Source organism: Rana temporaria, chromosome 6 (genome assembly GCF_905171775.1).
Source record: "Rana temporaria chromosome 6, aRanTem1.1, whole genome shotgun sequence".
NCBI lineage: Eukaryota > Metazoa > Chordata > Amphibia > Anura > Ranidae > Rana > Rana temporaria.
This window is the reverse complement of record NC_053494.1, coordinates 19785505-19804806: the sequence shown is the minus strand read 5'-3', so window position 1 is coordinate 19804806 and position 19302 is coordinate 19785505. Positions and strand designations below refer to the sequence as shown.

General features: G+C 42.8%; 1 protein-coding gene across 1 annotated transcript in view; it reads right to left on the bottom strand.

Moving 5' to 3' along the window:
• MYO15A (myosin XVA) overlaps positions 1-19302 on the bottom strand; it is a 118498-nt gene that overhangs the window by 85708 nt on the left and 13488 nt on the right. Inside the window, exons 3-17 of the mRNA XM_040358434.1 lie at positions 18200-18263; positions 17071-17180; positions 16861-16935; positions 16272-16362; positions 14521-14624; positions 12171-12234; positions 10488-10601; positions 9011-9172; positions 7805-7918; positions 7664-7722; positions 5860-5983; positions 4997-5092; positions 4540-4671; positions 2670-2795; positions 798-875 (exon numbers count right to left, since the gene is read on the bottom strand). Coding sequence (XP_040214368.1) covers positions 798-875; positions 2670-2795; positions 4540-4671; positions 4997-5092; positions 5860-5983; positions 7664-7722; positions 7805-7918; positions 9011-9172; positions 10488-10601; positions 12171-12234; positions 14521-14624; positions 16272-16362; positions 16861-16935; positions 17071-17180; positions 18200-18263 — 1513 coding nt within the window. The remainder of the gene's footprint in view (positions 1-797; positions 876-2669; positions 2796-4539; positions 4672-4996; positions 5093-5859; positions 5984-7663; positions 7723-7804; positions 7919-9010; positions 9173-10487; positions 10602-12170; positions 12235-14520; positions 14625-16271; positions 16363-16860; positions 16936-17070; positions 17181-18199; positions 18264-19302) is intronic.

Here is a 19302-nt window from a genome sequence, read left to right as displayed (position 1 = left end):
ATCAGCCATGCTTCATTCTACTAATTACTAATTAAAAAACAAAAAACCTACCCACAATGGGTGAAAATTATATATACGTAAATCACAGCCCAGCATTAAATAAAATGTAAACAGAAAGCTGCCAACATACCCACACATACAGATATTAATAATAATCTAAAACCATACATGTAAAGCGAAATCCTCAGTGTTCAGAAACATCAAACATAGGTAACGATAAAAATGTTAATCTACAATACACCCATTCAAATTATGTTTGAAATAAAGACTTTATTTCAAACATAAATTGCACGTGGTTTATTGTAGATTGAAAGGGACATTACCTATGTTTGTGAACACTGAGGATAGCGCTTTACATGTATGGTTTTAGATCTCTATACTACATACCACAATCTAACCACCCATTCGAAACCAGCATATCTCAGTTATCAAAGTTTACTATCTGGAATGTCATAAACCAACACGGTTTTTTTTTTTTGTCAGTAGTAGAGAATTAATTATTTTAGGGCACATTTATAAAGAAGCAAAAAATCACTGATCATTGATTAATTATTCACTAGAGAATTTCTAAAGCTCATTGACTGATCAGCACTGACCAGTTAAGAGACATTTGCCAGCAATTGCTAACATCTGAATTTTCCACTTGAAAAACTCACCATCTCACTGGTTGAATATATACAGCTCCTACAGTCAGTCAGCAATTATTATCACTAATTAGCTGGTATGGAAGGTGCATTGAACAATGTAGAACTATCCTTCATTGCCCCCATACTTAATGCAGAGATGTGGCTTCTTACCTTAATTTTACTATTCACAAAAAGATCCAGGACGTCTTGTTTGACTTGATCATAGTTTTTATCCAAAAATTTGTGCACCTGAAATTAAAAATGCAAGGTCACAACTGAAATTAGTTTTTATAGAGTTACTATATCGTTTTTGTTTTTTTTGTTTTTTTTGCATAGAGAATGAAATGTGTTTTAATAATGTAAAGTTCCTGTAAATGTTTGCTTTGTTTTAGACAGCATAGAGAAGAAGTCTGACAAATTGTATTGCTTTCAGTCTCATGTTTTTTAGATTTCTTCTCATTCTTCTCACTGTTACCAGTTCAGGAAGCAAAGACTGGAAGAGAGGAACATCTATCTAGTGTGGACACAGACAGTAATAAAAGCACATATATTAATATAATAAGTGTAAAAAAAAATAAAAAGTAAAAATAAATTAAAAGTAAAAAATAAATAAAGTGTTCCCCTCCTGTAAAAACCAAGTAGAAAAATGACAGAAAAAAAACACAATAAGACAAAAATCTAATATGCCATGGATACTATCCTTTCACACTCCTATTGCAGAGGTGGACAGGAAGGTTGCGCTGTGTCTCAGGAACTAACTTCAAGAAAAGAGGTCATTCACATGTGTGGTGCTCTTCGAAGGTGATTCAGATTGCTCTTTAGAAAGCATCCACACCGCCTGATATAGCCTCTTAATCCTCGCACTAGTGCACCACAATCGTGTGGGGGCACTTGCAGCGCGGCCTCATTTACTTGAACGTGTCATACTTAGCAGGTGCTACGCACTCTGAAAGCAACAGGGGGCATAATTCCTGCCAAGAAGCAAAGCATCATGGCCACGGCATATTTACACCCCAACCACTGCCCCTGCAGCTAAAGGGGGAAGCAGTAAATACACGGCTCAACCAGGGGCTTTTACCACCTCTTGACCACTAGTTTGAACGAACCCTAAGGGCTCATATACACAGGTGCTGATTTTTTTCTTTAACATACATTAACCATCTACAGCACAGGTGTCAAGCACAAGGCCTGTGGCCCAAATCTGGCCCTCCAGGTCATTTCATGTGGCCCTCATACCCCCTTGTCTCTGGCCCCACCTGGTCTCAGCAGTCAGCAACAGAGAGGACAGTACTCCTCCACCAGATCCTGCACTTCTCTGTCCAGCCTTCCTGGCAGCAGCACAAGGCAAGGGGGTGCACTGATCTAAGGGATAGTGGGGGGGGGGGGGGTGGATGCTGACACAACCGGCCCTGTGAGGGCAACCAAAATGCTGATGTGGCCCACAAGCAAAGTGAGTTTGACACCCCTGATCTAAAGCATTAAGGAGCATTTAAGACACATGGCACAGGCATTCAAGTCGCATCAGGCAATGCTACTCAAACGCTCTGAGATTTTTTTTTAATCTTTTCCAAGGCTAAAACAGGAAATGATCACTTAATTTCAATAGAAGTGAATGGCGGCAGTTGCAAAGCATTAATGCCAGCCAAACTCTGCAGGTAGTTTTATTTTCCCCTCACTGTGACGTGAAGCAACACTAATCCTGCAGTATGTACACCCTCATCGACTTTATATTTTAACAGTTTTGAGTGATGTTGCTAGGCGGTCGGGATGCAGTAAAAACGCAACCCAACTGCTTATTTTGACCATCTAAACCCAGGGGCTCAAAAGTGATCAGTTCCTATTTCAGCCTTGTAAAAAAAAAAAAACACACATCATTGGGGAATGAGAGAATGTTCCCTGATGCAACCCATGCAACGTATCCAAAATGCCCATTAACACTATAGGTGCATTAATGTGTGTTATAGTCTGCTTTCGAATTCAGTGCCTGTATGAAAGAGCCCTTAAAGAGGTGTTTCCAGAATTTTTAAAAAGGATATGAATTACCTGATAAGTGACTTTCCCAGCAAAGTGTTTGATCCCGAACTCAGGTAACGGCATCTTTGGTTTACAGTACAATTCGCTGGTTCCATGGTGGTAGTGACATTTCTGGAGAAATGTGTGGTCAGTGGCCTACAAGAAGCAGAGAGCCAAAGCACCATATAAATTTGCATTTGAAAAAGCATAGATGTAAACATGATTTTTTTTTAATCAGTATATAACTGGATTAGTTTGTGCTGTTTAAATACAGTGGGCCATATTCTGAGTAAAGTTACGATGGAGTATCTCAGGATACTCCATCGTATCTCTCTTTTTTGGCCAGTGTATCTATGCGAGTGATTCTTAGGCCCCGTACACACGATAGAATCCATCCGCAGATAAATCCCAGCAAATGGGTTTCTGCGGATAGATCCTATGGTGTGTACACGCCAGCGGATCTGTTTCCGCGGAGAAATCTCCTCTGGGATGGATTCCAGCAGATCGGATATTTGCTGTGATGCACAACAAATCCATCTGCTGGAATCCATTCCAACGGATGGATCCGCTCGTCTGTACAGACTTACCGGATCCATTCGTCCAAAGGGATTCCCCGCACGCGTCGTAATGATTTGACGCATGCGTGGAATTCCTTATATGACAGCGTCGCGCCCGTCGCCGCGTCATAATCGCGGCGACGGCGCGACACGTCATCGGCAGAGGATTTCCGCGCGGATTTCAATGCGATGGTGTGTACACTCCATCGCATCGAAATCTGCAGAAATCTTTGAGAGGATTTATCCGTGGAAACGGTCCGCTGGACCGTATCTGCGGATAAATCCTCTCGTGTGTATGGGGCCTAAGAATCATTTTCGCATAGATACGCTGAAGATCCGACATGTGTAAGTCACTTACACTGTCGGATCTTAAATGTAATTACTCCGCCGGCCGCTAGGTGGCGTTTACGTTCAGGTCTCATTTGTTTATGCAAATGAGCCTGATACGCCGATTCCCGAACGAATTTGCATCGCGTAACCGTCGCTTACGTCGTTTGCGTAGGCGTAAGGTTACCCCTGCTATATGAGGGGTAACCTTACACCAGTCCCACGTAGGCCATGTTAAGTATGGCGTCGGGTCCGCGTCGTGTTTTCCCGTCGGGTACGTTGTTTTACTAAGTCGTTCTTGAATACGACTTTACGTCAATGACGCACACGTCGGCGTCATTGACATTTTACGCCGAGAACTGGAGCATGCGCACTGGGCTATTTTAAGTTCATTAAAATCGGGGGCGCGCTTAATTTAAATAGAAGCCGCCCCCTTAGATATACGCGGGGATACACCGGGCCAATTACACTCCGCCGCCCCAAACTACGGAGCAAGTGTTTGGGGAATACAGCACTTGCTCCTGTAGGTTGGGGCGGCGGAGTGTAAATGGCTTACGCGCCGCCCGCCTACTTTCTTTAAGAATATGGCCCAGTATCTCCCTGAAGTTCCCCTTTTATGAGACCCTGAAGAGCTCCGTGGGGGTGTGTCAGATAGCTTGTCCCCTGCTTTGTAATATGGTTCCGCCCACTAGCCTCTATTTCACTACTGTGCCCTGTAGAGATATAAAAGCTGAGGGGTTGAACCACACCACCTAGTGGGGAACAACTTATCCAAAACACCCATGTCGGATAGAAGCAGCACCAGGAACTCCTGATGACCCCCACCCGCCAGAAAGGATATGTAAAAACGTTATTCTTTTATAAGCTAGGTCTATTTGAAGTTTTTTTTAACAGAGTCACTTTAAAAGTACAAAAATGTGGGGGAGACTGTTTGCCCTATCAGGTTTATCCAGACACATAGTTTACTAACCAAGTATGTACATACATTAGAGCAGTTTATAGACCTTCCTAGTTACCTGTGGGAAGCAGCTTTGGTCATCGAGTATTCTCAGGATTCCATAGGGCTTCTGGGAAATAATGTCTATGCATGCTTGGTTATCGTTAAATGAGATCTCTCTCCAATCAATCTGCTCTCGGATGTACTCTTCCTACAAGAAAATAGAAATACTATTGTCAGTTTAGAATTTTTTTTTTTTTTTAAATGTACTACTTTCCAAGCTCCAAATGATAGAGATATCTATGAGTTCAATCTGCTTCTACGTTGCTGAAGAGCTGGAATCTGCCATGTAGGTTGACGAAACACAAACACATGACACGCAAGTCATATGTTCAGCAATACTCTACCTTACCATTGCAATTCCCATTCACATGGGAACAACAATCTATAAATTTTCATTGTGCATAAATGGTCACCTTCAATGGTGAATCTGAGCATCAAAAAATGAAGGTAGGTCACCCATTCCAAGTACTTACCTGCTCCTCTCTGAACACAATCTTGTTGAAGAAGAATTGCAGATATTCGTTAGCATAATTAATGCACAGCTGCTCGAAGCTGTTAAAATTAAGGTCCTGTAATTAAAAACAAATGTTTTTAGCTGAAATAATAAAAGTATACACTTTGATTGCATCAAAATGTCAGACTGAAATATGAGTTCCTGGGTGCCTTGATGTGGCCACTGCGGCTTGCACATATGTTTGGAAATGTCTGCGACTAAACCTCTTGTTTTTATGGTGAACTGTTATGGCGCGTACACACGATCAGTTCATCCGATGAGAAAGAACCGACGGACCGTTGTCATAGGTTAACCGATGAAGCTGACTGATGGTCCGTCGTGCCTACACACCATCGGTTAAAAAAACGCGTCAGAACGCGGTGACGTAAAACACAACGACGTGCTTAAAAAAACGAAGTTCAATGCTTCCAAGCATGCGTCGACTTGATTCTGAGAATGCGTGGATTTTTAACCGATTTAAAATTTAAAGCAAGTTGGCTTTTTTTTGACAGAAGGTTAAATAACCTATGGGGCCTACACGCGATCGGTTTGGACCAATGAAAACGGTCCATCAGACCGTTATCCTTTGGTTAACCCATCATGTGTACGAGGCCTTAGAGGGTACATTTTGTTGTCGGAAAAATAGAGAACCAGCTCTCAAATATTTGTTGGCGGAAATTCCAACAGCAAATGTCCGATGGAGCCTACACACGGTCGGAATATCCGACCAAATCTCACATCGAACATTTGTTGTCGCGGCATAGTACTTATTCAGTGAGGCTGGGATAAATGTCTTTTTTTTTTTTGCCCTTTTTATTAAAAAATAAATCTAGGACATCTCACCTCAAAGCCATATATATCCAGTATAGCGATAGACAGGGCATCTTGTCGGGGATATACCAGCTTGTTAATTCTGTCTGTCAGCCAGCTGAAGAGTAGGGAGTATAAAATCTTGGCAATAGCATCTCTGAAAGACAATGGCAACATTGCAAATATTGATTTATGAATATTGGCTAAGAAAGCAAGAATCATCTCCTTGGATGCTTGACACAATCTATTAGTATAACAAGCTTAAAGGAAAAGGTCTCATTCACACAAGCCTAAAAAAACGTATACACGTGTGAGGCCGGTGTGTGACCACATAGGGATGCACAGGTGTTCCATGCCTCTCCATGTAGGCAGTCCCAATTTGACAGCTGTGTGGATGTGTGTCCCTGAACGCAGACAGCATGCGTTCGAGGACCTGAACCTGCATGACAAATTGGGGGCAGCCACTGTGTCTGTACAGCTGCTTTGTCCCAATTGACATGAAAGGGGCAGCCCTGAATGGGGATGCATGGAACACCTGTGCATTCCCTTGTGGGTAAACACGGGTCTCTCACAGGCGTATGATTAAATAAGTCCGTATGAACTACTCTGCTAAGCATCCAAACCTGCCACATAACTTTTCAAAAGCTTTGCATGGGCACAACTCCTGGGCAGTATGCACTGCTGGGACAAGGTCCTTCAGCACTCAAGGCAAAAAGAACAAATTGCGCACTCCCACCCCATGAGCTGTGAACTGTTACAGGTCCTGCCCTTGTTACCCCCTATGCCATGCTAACGATACCAAGGCGGCCGCCTCTTTTTGGTCACCCCTTGGCCCAGGTTTGCCAGCATGACAGTGGCTGAAGGTGGGCACAGACACAACATCACTTCATCTGAATCCCAATGGCCTTACCAGGGCAGGCTTAGTCAATTGTCTGTTTGCACATAACACAGCTGTTTAAATCTATTCTGTTTAGACAAAAATTCTATAGAATTAAAGTGATCTTGCTGTCCTCCATATGAAAAGTCAAAGTGTAGTCATGTGCAGTTTATTTTCTCCACTGCAGGTGGCACTCAACTGCAGCTGGAGAGGAAGTCAGGAGGAACCCGGTTCCTCTATGGTTTCCTTGGTCACTGGGGAAGCGGTCCAATCGGATACGGTTGCCCCATGTGACTCTGACAGCCATCTTGGGTTTGACAGAGCCTATTTAAGACCCTACCTCCTGTTTTTTGGCGCACTTTATGCAAGTGGGTAGCGTAGGGAAAGGAACCCCTTCTGTTAGGGACAGTACCAGCGGTAGAGAAAGGTTCCTGATGAGGAGGGAAAGCGTAGGGTCACATCTCGCCTGGACATCTTCCTGATTGGGTAGAAAACAGCCAGACCGTATTCTGCCTCTCTCTACAGATGCTGTCGCTCTGGCTGGAACCCGCTCTGTTCACTTTGCTGTAACCATGAGTGCACCTGGTTGGGCAGTCTTCTCACGGGGGTTGTTGTGAACTGTTGCTGCACTCTTTCAATACAAGTAATTCCACCTGGCTGTGTGGAATTATTGCGGCTGCACCCCACCTACAAAGACCTGCAAACAGCATAAGATGTCCACTATTACCTTTTTATCTGTGCACATATCTGATTTAGTTTCACCTTGAAACTTAATTGCTAAGCCCTAACAACCGCCACTCTATTGCCCATGGATAATGCATCACTGGGCACTAAAAGGCATTCTGATTGGACAATAAGTAAGCCCCTATATAAGCAAGAATGCACCTTTATAATAAATCAAGACCAAATATTCAAATGCTTAAATAAGCCGAGTCGCGACTAGTTCTCTTAAAGGCTTACCTGGCATCAACAGCACTATCCACCGACAGTGGAGTGTAGATCTTCTCTCTCAGGGTTTCCTGTACAACCAGAAAATATTTTCATGATCTGCATCCTACTATCACACTCTGCGAATTATTGTGTATTTATTGTTTTACTTACCGTCACTTTGTAGGTGATGGATTTCTGTAGCCCCTCAGGGGATATCTGGAGGAGTTCTGACACCACGCGGATCTCACTCGCACTCACTACTGAAGCCACTTCCTGAGACTCAGTCTAAAAATCAAGACACATTATACAGTATATTCATTCCAAGTCAAGGTCAGTGTGTTATTTTAATCTCTTTTCTTTGGAAACCTTAAAGGAGTTGTAAAGGAAATTTTTTTTTGTGCCTAAAATGAATGTCAGACAGCGGGGGAGGACAGTGTAGGCGCAGGAAGTAGCGTAGGTCACCTCGATCACTGAGGCGATCTATGCCCGGAAGTGGGAGCAAATACCTGTATTACACAGGTATCTGCTCCCTCCTCCCCCCTGAAAGGTGCCAAATGTGACACCGGAGTGGGGGAGGATTCCAAAAAGTGGAAGTTCCATTTTTTGGTTGGAACTCCACTTTAACTGTATTATTTTTGTGTAAGTATCTGAATTTGACCTGGTATCGGCTACTTGCAGTCCCTGTACAGCTCAGAGCTCAGAGTGGATGAGAGAGGAATAGCAAAATAAGCAAATCAGTGTAACGTGCTGCTTCTTCTTTCACTGTCCTGTCATAGGCTGGCGGAAGGAAAGACCTGTGTTGGTAACCTAATTGAAATAGAGAAAAATTTAAGTCTTCTGTCCGGTTTGTGTGGTTGAGCTGTGTAAATCTCAGAACTGGATGCACAGTCACAGAAATAGAAAATCCTTGTGCAGGTAAAAGAGCTAACTCAGCGGGGATCGCTCCGTTGATCCCCGCTGAGCCGACGGATGACAGGGCGGTCCCCGCACACTGTGCGGGGACCGCCCTGTCTTTTCTCCCTGGGGGGATTGGATGAACACAGACCGTCTGTCTGTGTTCACCCGATCCGATCCGTCAGACGGATGGAAAAGTAGGTTTTTCCTCCGTCACACTTTTGGCGGATCGGAGCGGGTCGGATGTCAGCGGGCATGTCACCGCTGACATCCGCGGCTCCATTGGAGCCGGAGCGCCCGTTCAGGTCCGCCTAAAAAACTGGCAGGCGGATCTGATTGGGCCGCCCGTGTGAAAGAGCCCTTTACCTCTCCTAGTTCTGTGAAGATGTAAAAGCTGTAAAATGATCACATATTAAAGATCTTTATACGATGTATCAGATATTAAGAAACAAATATGCCCCGGTTAAGTTTGTGAGATCGCACCTCATATTTCTCAAAGTAGACATTGCCCAAGTGCAGGATGGAAGACAGAACTCGGAAGATGCTGTCCTGATCCTCTCCGTTGAAGCTGAGGGATTCCATGGCGTTGAGGAGCCTCCGGAAATCTTCTGCATCACTTTTGGATGGTATCTCACAGTTACCTCCCTGAAGAACAAATGAAAGGCAAATGAAAATGTAACTCCAATCAAAACTGTATTTATTATTTAGTGGAGTAGGGTCAGAACCTTTGAGTGGTTTGGAGCTTGCACAGGGAAGAAGACTCCATCCCTACCCCCTGTGTGGCAGCGTTGGGTACTTAAATTGGTGGTTGCCAAACACTAGGGGTGTCATATAGGTGCAAGGAGAGATTTCTCCACCCTGGGCTAGATTCAGGTAGGGGTGCGCATAGTTACGGCGGCGCAGCGTATTGTATTTACGATACGCCGCCGCAACTTACAGGAGCAAGTGCAGTATTCACAAAGCACTTGCTCCGTAAGTTGCGGCGGCGTAGCGGAAATGGGGCCGGCGTAGGAAACTTACGCCACTCGTATCTAGGCAACTGTGAGGCGTATCCGATTCCATGAATCAGGCGCTGAGTTGCGACGGCCCACATTCGGAGTTACGACGGCGTATCTGGAGATACGCCGTTGTAACTTCTTTCTGAATCCGGGCCTAGATGTCTGCCATGTCAGCTATAGTAATTGACTCATGTAGATTCGGTGCCAGAAAGTCTGACTTACATCTAAAGGAATGTGTATTGAAGTTCCTTATGTCATGTTGTGGGTGGAGTTGAGTCATTGTCCATATTTGGTTGCTAATTGTACAAGAAGGGCTGAGTTTACCATTAAAGTATTCATTCGTTTGGAACCAGAGAACAGAGCTTGTGTCTCGTTATTCTGGGAAAATCCATATGGATCGTGTCTGCTGGATTGTGGAGTGTCGGATAAGCTGTCTTGGGTTGGAGGAATGGAATATCATAAACGGTGTTAACCCCTGACCGTAACAATTCCCGTTACACATACCACAAAGGGTCACTAGATGGCAGCATGTGAACTAAAAATAAATGTCCATAGAAAATGGTTCAGAGAAACAATATATATATAAATTCTATGCCCCATTGGGGCGGCACAATCGTGACTGAGGCATTAAGGCGGACACATCGGACATTTTTTACACTATTTTGGGACCATTGTCATCTATACAGCGATCAGTGCTATAAAAATGCACTGATTGATGTGTAAATGACACTGGCAGGAAAGGGGTTAAACACTAGGGGGCGATCCATGGGTTAAGTGTGTCCTAGGGAGTGATTCTAACAGTATTATTTTTGGTCACAGATCATAGAATAGTGCATTGTTTTTTCTTTAAAAAAATGCCTTTGTGAAATGTTCCCAAAATTGCTCTGTCGATGGCCAGCTGAAGAAGCAATTAAAAGAACATAAAAGACTCAAAGTAACTCAAAACTAAAACTGAGACATACCTGATTCAAGTAGTAATAGGTTTCAGCATCCTGCAGGTAAAAAAGTTGCTTTTGTTGAGCTGGGAGACCTGCCAGCATCTCATAGAAAATGTGGTAATTCCTTTCATTTTTGGCCTGAAATATGACAATGGAAAAAAAACTTTTGTTCTCATAATTATTTTTCAAGCATTTATTATACATGTACTCTATCTGGGAAGCATGGTAAAGATTTTAATAGAATGTGTAAAAAAAAAAAAAACAAGAACAGTAGTAGCTGACCAGTAACAATAGTTCCCAAGTAGGAACAGTTTCCGTGTCCATGACAGTCCCTGTGTCTTTGTAGCGTCATCTCCTGATTGATTGTCTACATTTCTGATTACAGTCTCCTAAAATCTGACAAACTATGGCAAAAGGTTCACTATTGATGATTCACACTTCAGCCTTGTGCTAATCCACATGTATACCTCAAGAGCCTCAGAGAGAAGATTCAAGAATAGAATGAAAAGATGGGTCTTCAACCAGTAGTGTATTTAGGATTTGTGCTGCCCTAGACTAAACGCATGAACCCCCTAATTTAAATATGACCCACCCATTCTGATAGGCGGCATGGATGGGCACTGATAGGTGGCACGGATGGGCATAGATGGGCACTGATAGGTGGCACTATCGTATGTGTTGTACTAATGGATGCCAATCAGTGCCAAACAATGCCTGCCAATCACTGATGCCCATTGTGGGCACTGATTGGCATCCATTGCGGGCACTGATTGGCATCCATTATTTCTGTCATTGTCATTCCTGGTGGTCTAGGGTGGCACACCTGTGTTTTGCATCCCTGGTGGTCTAGTGACATCCCTGGTGGTCCAGTGTGGGCATGCTCGGGGGGTTGTGCTGATAATCGATCAGCACAAACCCCCCCCTGTCAGAGGAGCAGCCGATCGGCTCTCCTCTACTCGCGTCTGACAGATTACCGGCTTTTCCTGTTTACATCGTGATCAGCCGTGATTGGACATGGCTGATCACGTGGTAAAGAGTCTCCGTCGGAGACTCTTTACCTAGATCTGTGTTGCGGGGTGTCAGACTGACACCCTGCAACAACGATCGCCGCAATGCAGCGGCTCCATATCCTGGGGACGTCAAATGACGTCCACTCAGGATATTGAAACCACGTTGTCAACGTCTTTTTGCATAAGGCGGGCGGCAAGTGGTTAAAGTGCTAAACCTTTCATTTGATTTCCAAATTGCTGCATTTGTAAATTCCAAAAGAAGAGTAGTGGTAAAAAAGCACTTTTGGGTTGAACCAATCTTTTATTTTTTGTACAATTCTCCTTTAAGGGGGCATGGCAAGGGGTGTGTCCTACGCCTGCATACTTTTGCTGATAGGTGTCCCTCATTCCCATCTCTAAAAGTTGGGAGGTATATGTATGTCAATATGAAAAAAAAGCAAACCTGGGCTATGGGGCATCACAATGTACAGATAGGATATTGTGTGTGTTGTGGTGTGCTGCATTGTCAAAAAGAGCAGGTATGTTTGTATACTGAGGCACCCTGGGAGTCTGTTCAAAATGAATGGGCTTCCTATGAGCCTCATTGTATGCAAACGTGTAATCAGAGGGGCAGATAGATTGTCAGAAGCAGAGGGAAGTGTTCCTTCCTACTGGGTCATGATGGAGGACCTCAGATGATATCAAAGACAGGACTTACCTGAAACACAATTCTGGATTTTTCAAGCAGGTATTGGGATGTTATGGCACCACAAATTATACCCCTGTGCAGAAAAACATTAGGGCAAAGTGTTACCGACATGAACATAAATGGCATAACACTCAAGAGAGGGTAGTGCATTTTTAGGGCTTGTGTATGCAATTTAATGGAAATACAAAAGGAGCTCAGAAGAAGGTCAGAAGCAACTCGGAAGAAGGTCAGAAGCAACTCGGAAGAAGGTCAGAAGCAACTCGGAAGAAGGTCAGAAGCAACTCGGAAGAAGGTCAGAAGCAACTCGGAAGAAGGTCAGAAGCAACTCGGAAGAAGGTCAGAAGCAACTCGGAAGAAGGTCAGAAGCAACTCGGAAGAAGGTCAGAAGCAGCTTAAAAAGAGGCCAGAAGCAAGTCAAAAGCAAGCCCAATACAGCTTAGAAACTAACTCAAAAGCACCACAGAAGGAGGTCAGAGGCCACTCAGAAGGATGGCAAAGGCGATTCAGAAGAAGGTCAGAAGGATGTCAGTAGTTTACAAGAAGGTCAGAAACAGCTCAGAAGGAGATCAAATGCAGCTCCGAAGCATCAAATTCAAATAGGATGTACCTACTGTAATGCCACGTACACGCAAACGAATTTCGTCCGAAAAACCTTGGATGGTTTTTCCGACGGAATTCCGCTCAAGCTCGGCTTGCATACACACGGATGCACAAACGTTCTCTGAACCTTCGACCATCAAGAACGCGGTGACGTACAACACTTCGACGATCCGAGAAAATGAAGTTCAATGCTTCTGAGCATGCGTCGAATTGTTTTCAAGCATGCGTCAAATTGTTTCCAAGCATGCGTCGAATTGTTTCCGAGCATGTGTTGAATTGTTTCCGAGAATACGTCAGAATTGTGCGCGTCGGAATAGCTATAGACGAACGTAATTTCCGATAGGAATTTTTTCCATCTGAAAATTTGAGAACCAGCTCTCAATCTTTTGTTGGCGGAAATTCTGACAGGAAAAGTCAGGCGTACACACGGTCGGAATTTCGGACCAAAAGCTCACATCTGACTTTTCTTGTCGGAATTTCCAATCGTGTGTATAGGGCATTAAAGTATGGAACATTTGGCTGTCCTCACAAGCACTTGGACGAGTTCCATTTTAATCCACACGCAGTTGAGAACCCAAACTGTGGTCCAGATCCACGTAGCATGGCGCATTGTTCCGTCCGGCGTAGCGTATCTCTGATACACTACCCCGCCGTAACTTACAGCGTATTTTCCTTATCCAGAAAGAATTTGCGCCGTAAGTTACGGCGGCGTAGTGTAACTTTGTCGGCGTAAGGGCGCGCAATTCAAATGGATGAGATGGGGGCATGTTTTATGTTAATACGTCTTGACCCGACGTAAATGACGTTTTTTCTGAATGGCGCATGCGCCGTCCGTCGGGGCATCCCAGTGCGCATGCTCGAAATTAACCCACAACAAGCCAATGCTTACGACGTGAACATCATTCTACGCAAAGCCCTATTCGCGAACGACTTACGCAAACAACGTAAAATTTTCAAAATTCGACGCGGGAACGACGTCCATACTTAACATAGGATACACCTCATATAGCAGGGGTAACTATACGCCGAAAAAAGCCTTACGGAAACAACGTAAAAAAATGCGCCGGCCGGACGTACGTTCGTAGATCACTGTATCTAGCTAATTTGCATACTCGACGCGGAAATCGACGGAAACGCCACCTAGCGCCAGTGTAAATATGCACCTTAGATCCGACGGCGTACTAAGACGTACGACAGTCGGATCTAGCCCAGCTTCAGGCGTATCTTGTTTTGTGGATACAATACAAAGATACGCCGGAGCAAACTAGCAGTTACGCAGCGTATAAATAGATACGCCAGCGTAACTGCTTCGTGGATCTGGCCCTGTGTGTGTTATATGTTCACGTCCCTACATATTATATAGACTGTGGAAGCATTTGTAGTCATAGGACCTTAAGTGGACATTTATAAAAACACGCAGTATCAAAAAAGACACAATTTTACTTCATTCCATTTAAAACATTGCAAAACATATTCAAAATACCCCACATAAAGTCCACACAAAATGTCCACATAAAGTCTTATGACTACAAATGTTACCAAAAAATATCCATTTGAACCCACAGTGGTCTCTGTGCCTGTTCTATACCTTCTACAAATTGTGATGTAGGTAGATGGGTATCTTTATGTTTTATTTGTTACAATCTGAATATATTGTTCAAAGTCTAATTGTCAACTAATACAACTATTTTCTAATGGATTAAAAACAGAAAATCATCAATTTTATATTGCTTTAATTTAAAATAATGCAAAAACGTACTCCTCCATGTAGATCTCCACAAATTTTCCAAACCGGCTGGAGTTATCATTCCGGACTGTTTTGGCATTTCCGAAAGATTCCAGCAGAGGTGTGGCCTCTAGAATCTGATGGACAAAGAAATCCATATCTGCTTGTTTTTGTATACAATATACACTCACACACAAGTAGACACATATATATCCATATAAACAGTTACAGTGGCATTGCCATACAGAGATGCAGATATACTCAATACATCACCACACATTACATGCAGAGCTGATAACAGGTAATACCTCGATCTACCGTGTCCGAGATGATGAGTGCATACATAGAAAGGAAGAAGAGTCAGAGAATTATCAACTGTTCATTACTGGAGCACAGATACACTGATGATGATTATATATCGCTTATATCTATTGCCATTACTTCTAAACTAAATCATAGTAATATTCTTCCTTTCTTTCCTTATATCTATCATTCTCTTTATCTCTCTACGTCTATAGTATATCTTTATTTCTTTATTTCTTTATATCTATCATTCTATTTATCTCTATATGTCTATACTATATCTTTCTTTATTTATTAATTTATATCTATCAATCTCTTTATCTATCTATGGCTATACTATATCTATCTTTCTTTCTTTCTTTCTATCATTCTCTTTATCTCTCTACGTCTATACTATATCTTTCCTTCTTTCTTTATATCTATCATTCGTATCGCTCTATGTCTATACTATATCTTTCCTTTTTTCTTTCTATCTATAATTCTCTTTATCTGTCTACGTCTATACTATATCTTTCTTTCATTCTTTATCTCTATCATTCTCTTTATCTCTCTATGTCTATACTATATCTTTCTTTCTTTTTTTCTTTCTTTCTATCTCTCTACTATATCTTTCTTTCTTTATCTCTATCATTATCTTTATCCCTCTATGTCTAAACTATATCTTTCTTTCTTTATCTCTATTATTATCTTTATCCCTCTATGTCTATACTATATCTTTCTTTCTTTCTTTCTTTCTTTCTTTCTTTCTTTCTTTCTTTCTTTCTTTCTTTATTTCTCTCTTTCTCTCTTTCTTTCTTTCTTTCTTTCTTTCTTTCTTTCTTTCTTTCTTTCTATCTCTCTATGTCTATACTATATCTTTCTTTCTTTCTTTCCTTCTTTCTTTCTTTCTTCTTTCTTTCTTTCTTTCTTTCTATCTCTCTATTTCTTTACTATATCTTTCTTTCTTTCTTTATATCTATCATTCTCCTTATCTCTCTATGTCTATATCTATCATTCTCTTTATCTCTCTATGTCTATACTATATCTTTCTTTCTCGTTCTTTCTTTCCAAAATGAATGATACCACAATAAACTATTGCATGCACAGAGTGCTACTTCATGTTGCAGTGATGCCCACATTTATTGCCTGTAGTGTGAACCAGCCATAAGGGATCAATATACATATGAGCCAGCACACCACGCAAGGATCTTCAAATAACATCCAAATTATTTATTCCAAAGTGATCACATTACATCTTACCATTTCAAAAGGCATGTGACTAAGTCTAATGACTGTACCTTATGGAAGGCACAAACAGCAGTACAGTCAACCAGCATTCTTACTTTTTGCATCTCAATTGGTGAGATTTCCCATTACCTCCTGTCCTGGTTACACCCTATGTGTTAGGATTTGACTGGGTGTCACCAGCACAGGAACTGAAGAGAATTCTCGGTAGTGGGAGCACAGACAGAAATAGAGAAAGAAGAGAAAAAAAAACTGACCTGGTTCGTCACACCGCGCCTCTGGTTAACCGCTACCAGGTAACGCAGGACGAGTTTTGTGGCCTCTGTTTTACCAGATCCACTTTCACCACTAAAAATAAATAAAAAAACAGTTTTTAGTATGCCAAATCTCTCATTGAGGAACCTTTCAAGCATTTTTTTCTGTCTCTCAGTGACTCAATTTTATTTTAGGAAAATTAAAACATAAGAATTAGAAATACTCCAAGATAAGTGGAAATACCCAAAACTCCAAGGTAATTAGTAATAGAGCCAAGAACTACTCGGCAATCTTGCCGTTGGAATTCCCAAGAGATGTATAAAGCTACATAAAAGTCTGCCCCACCAGACTCAACCTATAACGGAAATATTATTTTTAAGAGATCTTTTCAAAGTCGATGCCTTATGCAGTACCCTACCCCTAGTACTAGCTTGAATTGTTATTTCTCATGCTGCTTTGTCAAAAAATGTAAGATACATGAAAAATAAAACAGAGGAAGTGAGACTTCCATGTTATGGCTTCAACAGGTGACTTTTAAAAGCTACCCTTAGTAATAGACGGTGGTACATATGGCCCTACAGCGATACTCACCTAATGATAATACACTGGTTGTGTTTGGCATCCATTAGTTTGGTGTAGGCGACATTTGCAATAGCAAAAAGGTGCCTGCAAGAGAAACATGGATAAACATTGCAAATAGCAAGGTATGGATTATGCACGCCATACATGAGCATAATACTATATAAATAACATTTTCTCATGCAGGCAATTTGTCTGAAATGCTTCATAGTATGGACTTACGGAGGATTTTCTCCCAAGGCTCTACCTTCGTAGTGCAGCACATGGTCGGTCCCATAAATATTCAACATCTTGTAAGGGTTTAATGAGATGAGGATGCTACCAATATATGTCTAAGGATGGGTGGAGAAAACAGATGTCAATAGTGACATGGCAGGAATTCACTCGAATGAAGATATTAACATAATTGCACAAAATATATCTGGATACTAACATTATTGGTAATAACATCAAGGGTAGTTGTTTAGGAAGATAATTTTAGGGTTTAGGAAGATTGGGCCAAATCCTCAAAATCCTAGCCTAACTTAATTTTTCCCATTTAAGTTACACTGGCGGGAAATTTCTACCTAAGTGCCCGATCCACAAAGCACTTACCTAGAAATTTCACGCAGTGTAACCTAAATTCTCCCGGCGCAAGGCGGACCTGTTATCCAGGGGGCGATGCCAATTTAAATGAGGCGCGCTCCCGCGCCGGCCGTACTGCGCATGCTCGTGACGTCATTTTCCCGACGGGCAGCGCGCGAAATTACGTTACGCCGGGCTTTGTGGATTGCGACGGGACAATAAAGTTGCGTCGGGTAAAAAAAAAGTTACGCGCCGAAAAATAAAATTCAAAATTTAAAAAAAATCGCGGCGATCGAAAAAAAGGTCTGTTTTTACAAGGTGTAAACAGTTTACACCTTGTAAAAGCAGCCCTAATTTTACGTATGCAAACGTAAACTTACGCAGAAAAAACAAAGCTGAAAAGCTTTGTGGATCTCCGTAAGTCCTCATTTGCATACGCAAATGCGAAATGCCCCCAGCGGCGGATGCGGTACTGCATCCTAAGATCCGACAGTGTAAGTCTCTTACAGATGTCAGATCTTCTGCCTATCTTTGGAAAACTGCTTCTGAGGATCAGTTCCAAAGATAGGCACAGGGATACGCAGGCGGAACAGCAGTTCCGCCTGCGTATCCCTTTTGAGGATTTGGCCCATAATTTTTTCCCCCCAGAGAAAATTGGATCATGCTTTATTCGTTTTATGTTACCTTCCTCTGGAGCAACTGCGGGTTTTCAATTTTTTTTTCTATTGGTTGAACTAGATGGACTTTTTTTTTCATACCTGACTAATTATGTAACATGCGTACTTACATAGATCAGATCTCGTTCAAACCTCTTACGTAGGTTGTTAAGAACTGACAATTCCTGTAGATCTCTGCAAGAAAAAAAACAATTATATCATTGTGTCACAAATAGCACAGAGTATAAGTGTACCTTAAAGTGGAGCTCCAGCCCCCCACTTACCTGTCCAGGCATCCCGCGATGTTGGCACCCCAGCCGATTTTTCAATGGCCCTCGGGTGCTGCTGCCGCCATGCCTTCTAACGGAAACCGGCACTGAAGCCTTGTTGCTTCATAGGCGGTTCCCTACTGTGCAATGCCGAAGCGTGCTGCACTTTGTAAATGACCCGGCATCGGGGGAAGGAGGAGAGGGGCTGAACTTCCAAGGGATCTCGCCATGCCGCGGTCTCCTAGAATTGGGGACGCTCTACCCCCCCCCCCCAAAAGGTGCCAAATGTGACAGCGGAGGAAGGGAAAAAGCAAATAAGCGGAGCTTCCCCTTTTGGGTGGAGCTCTGCATTAAAAGATGAGTGAGGAGCTAACTTACCTCGACTCACTTTAAGCTGGTTAGTTAGTGGTATAGTTACGTTGGTCCAGCTTGGACCAATGTAAGTACACTCAGGGGCGGACTGACAACTCATGGGGCCCCCAGGCAATAGAAGATTATGGGGCCCCTGGGCTTACAGATGGCCACCACACAAGGAGGCAGTACAGAGGCGGGGCAGCTAAAATCTCTGGATTTTCACCCCCCTAGTGGCATGGGGCCCTCGGGCAGTGTGACTCAATGGTCAGTCCGCCCCTGAGTACACTTATAACATACCTGGCCAATCCCCTTGGAAGTGAAGAAGCACTGTCTTAGCCACCGCTACTACCTGATGCTCGCTGTCTTCCGGATCCCGTGCCATGCGGCTGCCCTGCTGCATAGTAACTGTAGGGGGTCACTTGCTCGGCACAGGAACCATTCAGAAAACTCAATTAACTTTCTCAATGAATACATGGCATTCTCTTATTGCATGAGGTGTCCCACCTCCCCACCTTATCCAATCGGAGAATGCTTTGTATCCTTGAAGAAAATGCAAAGTCTTCTATGAATGGCGCCTGTACCAAGGTACCAAGTAGGCAACCTCCCCCCAG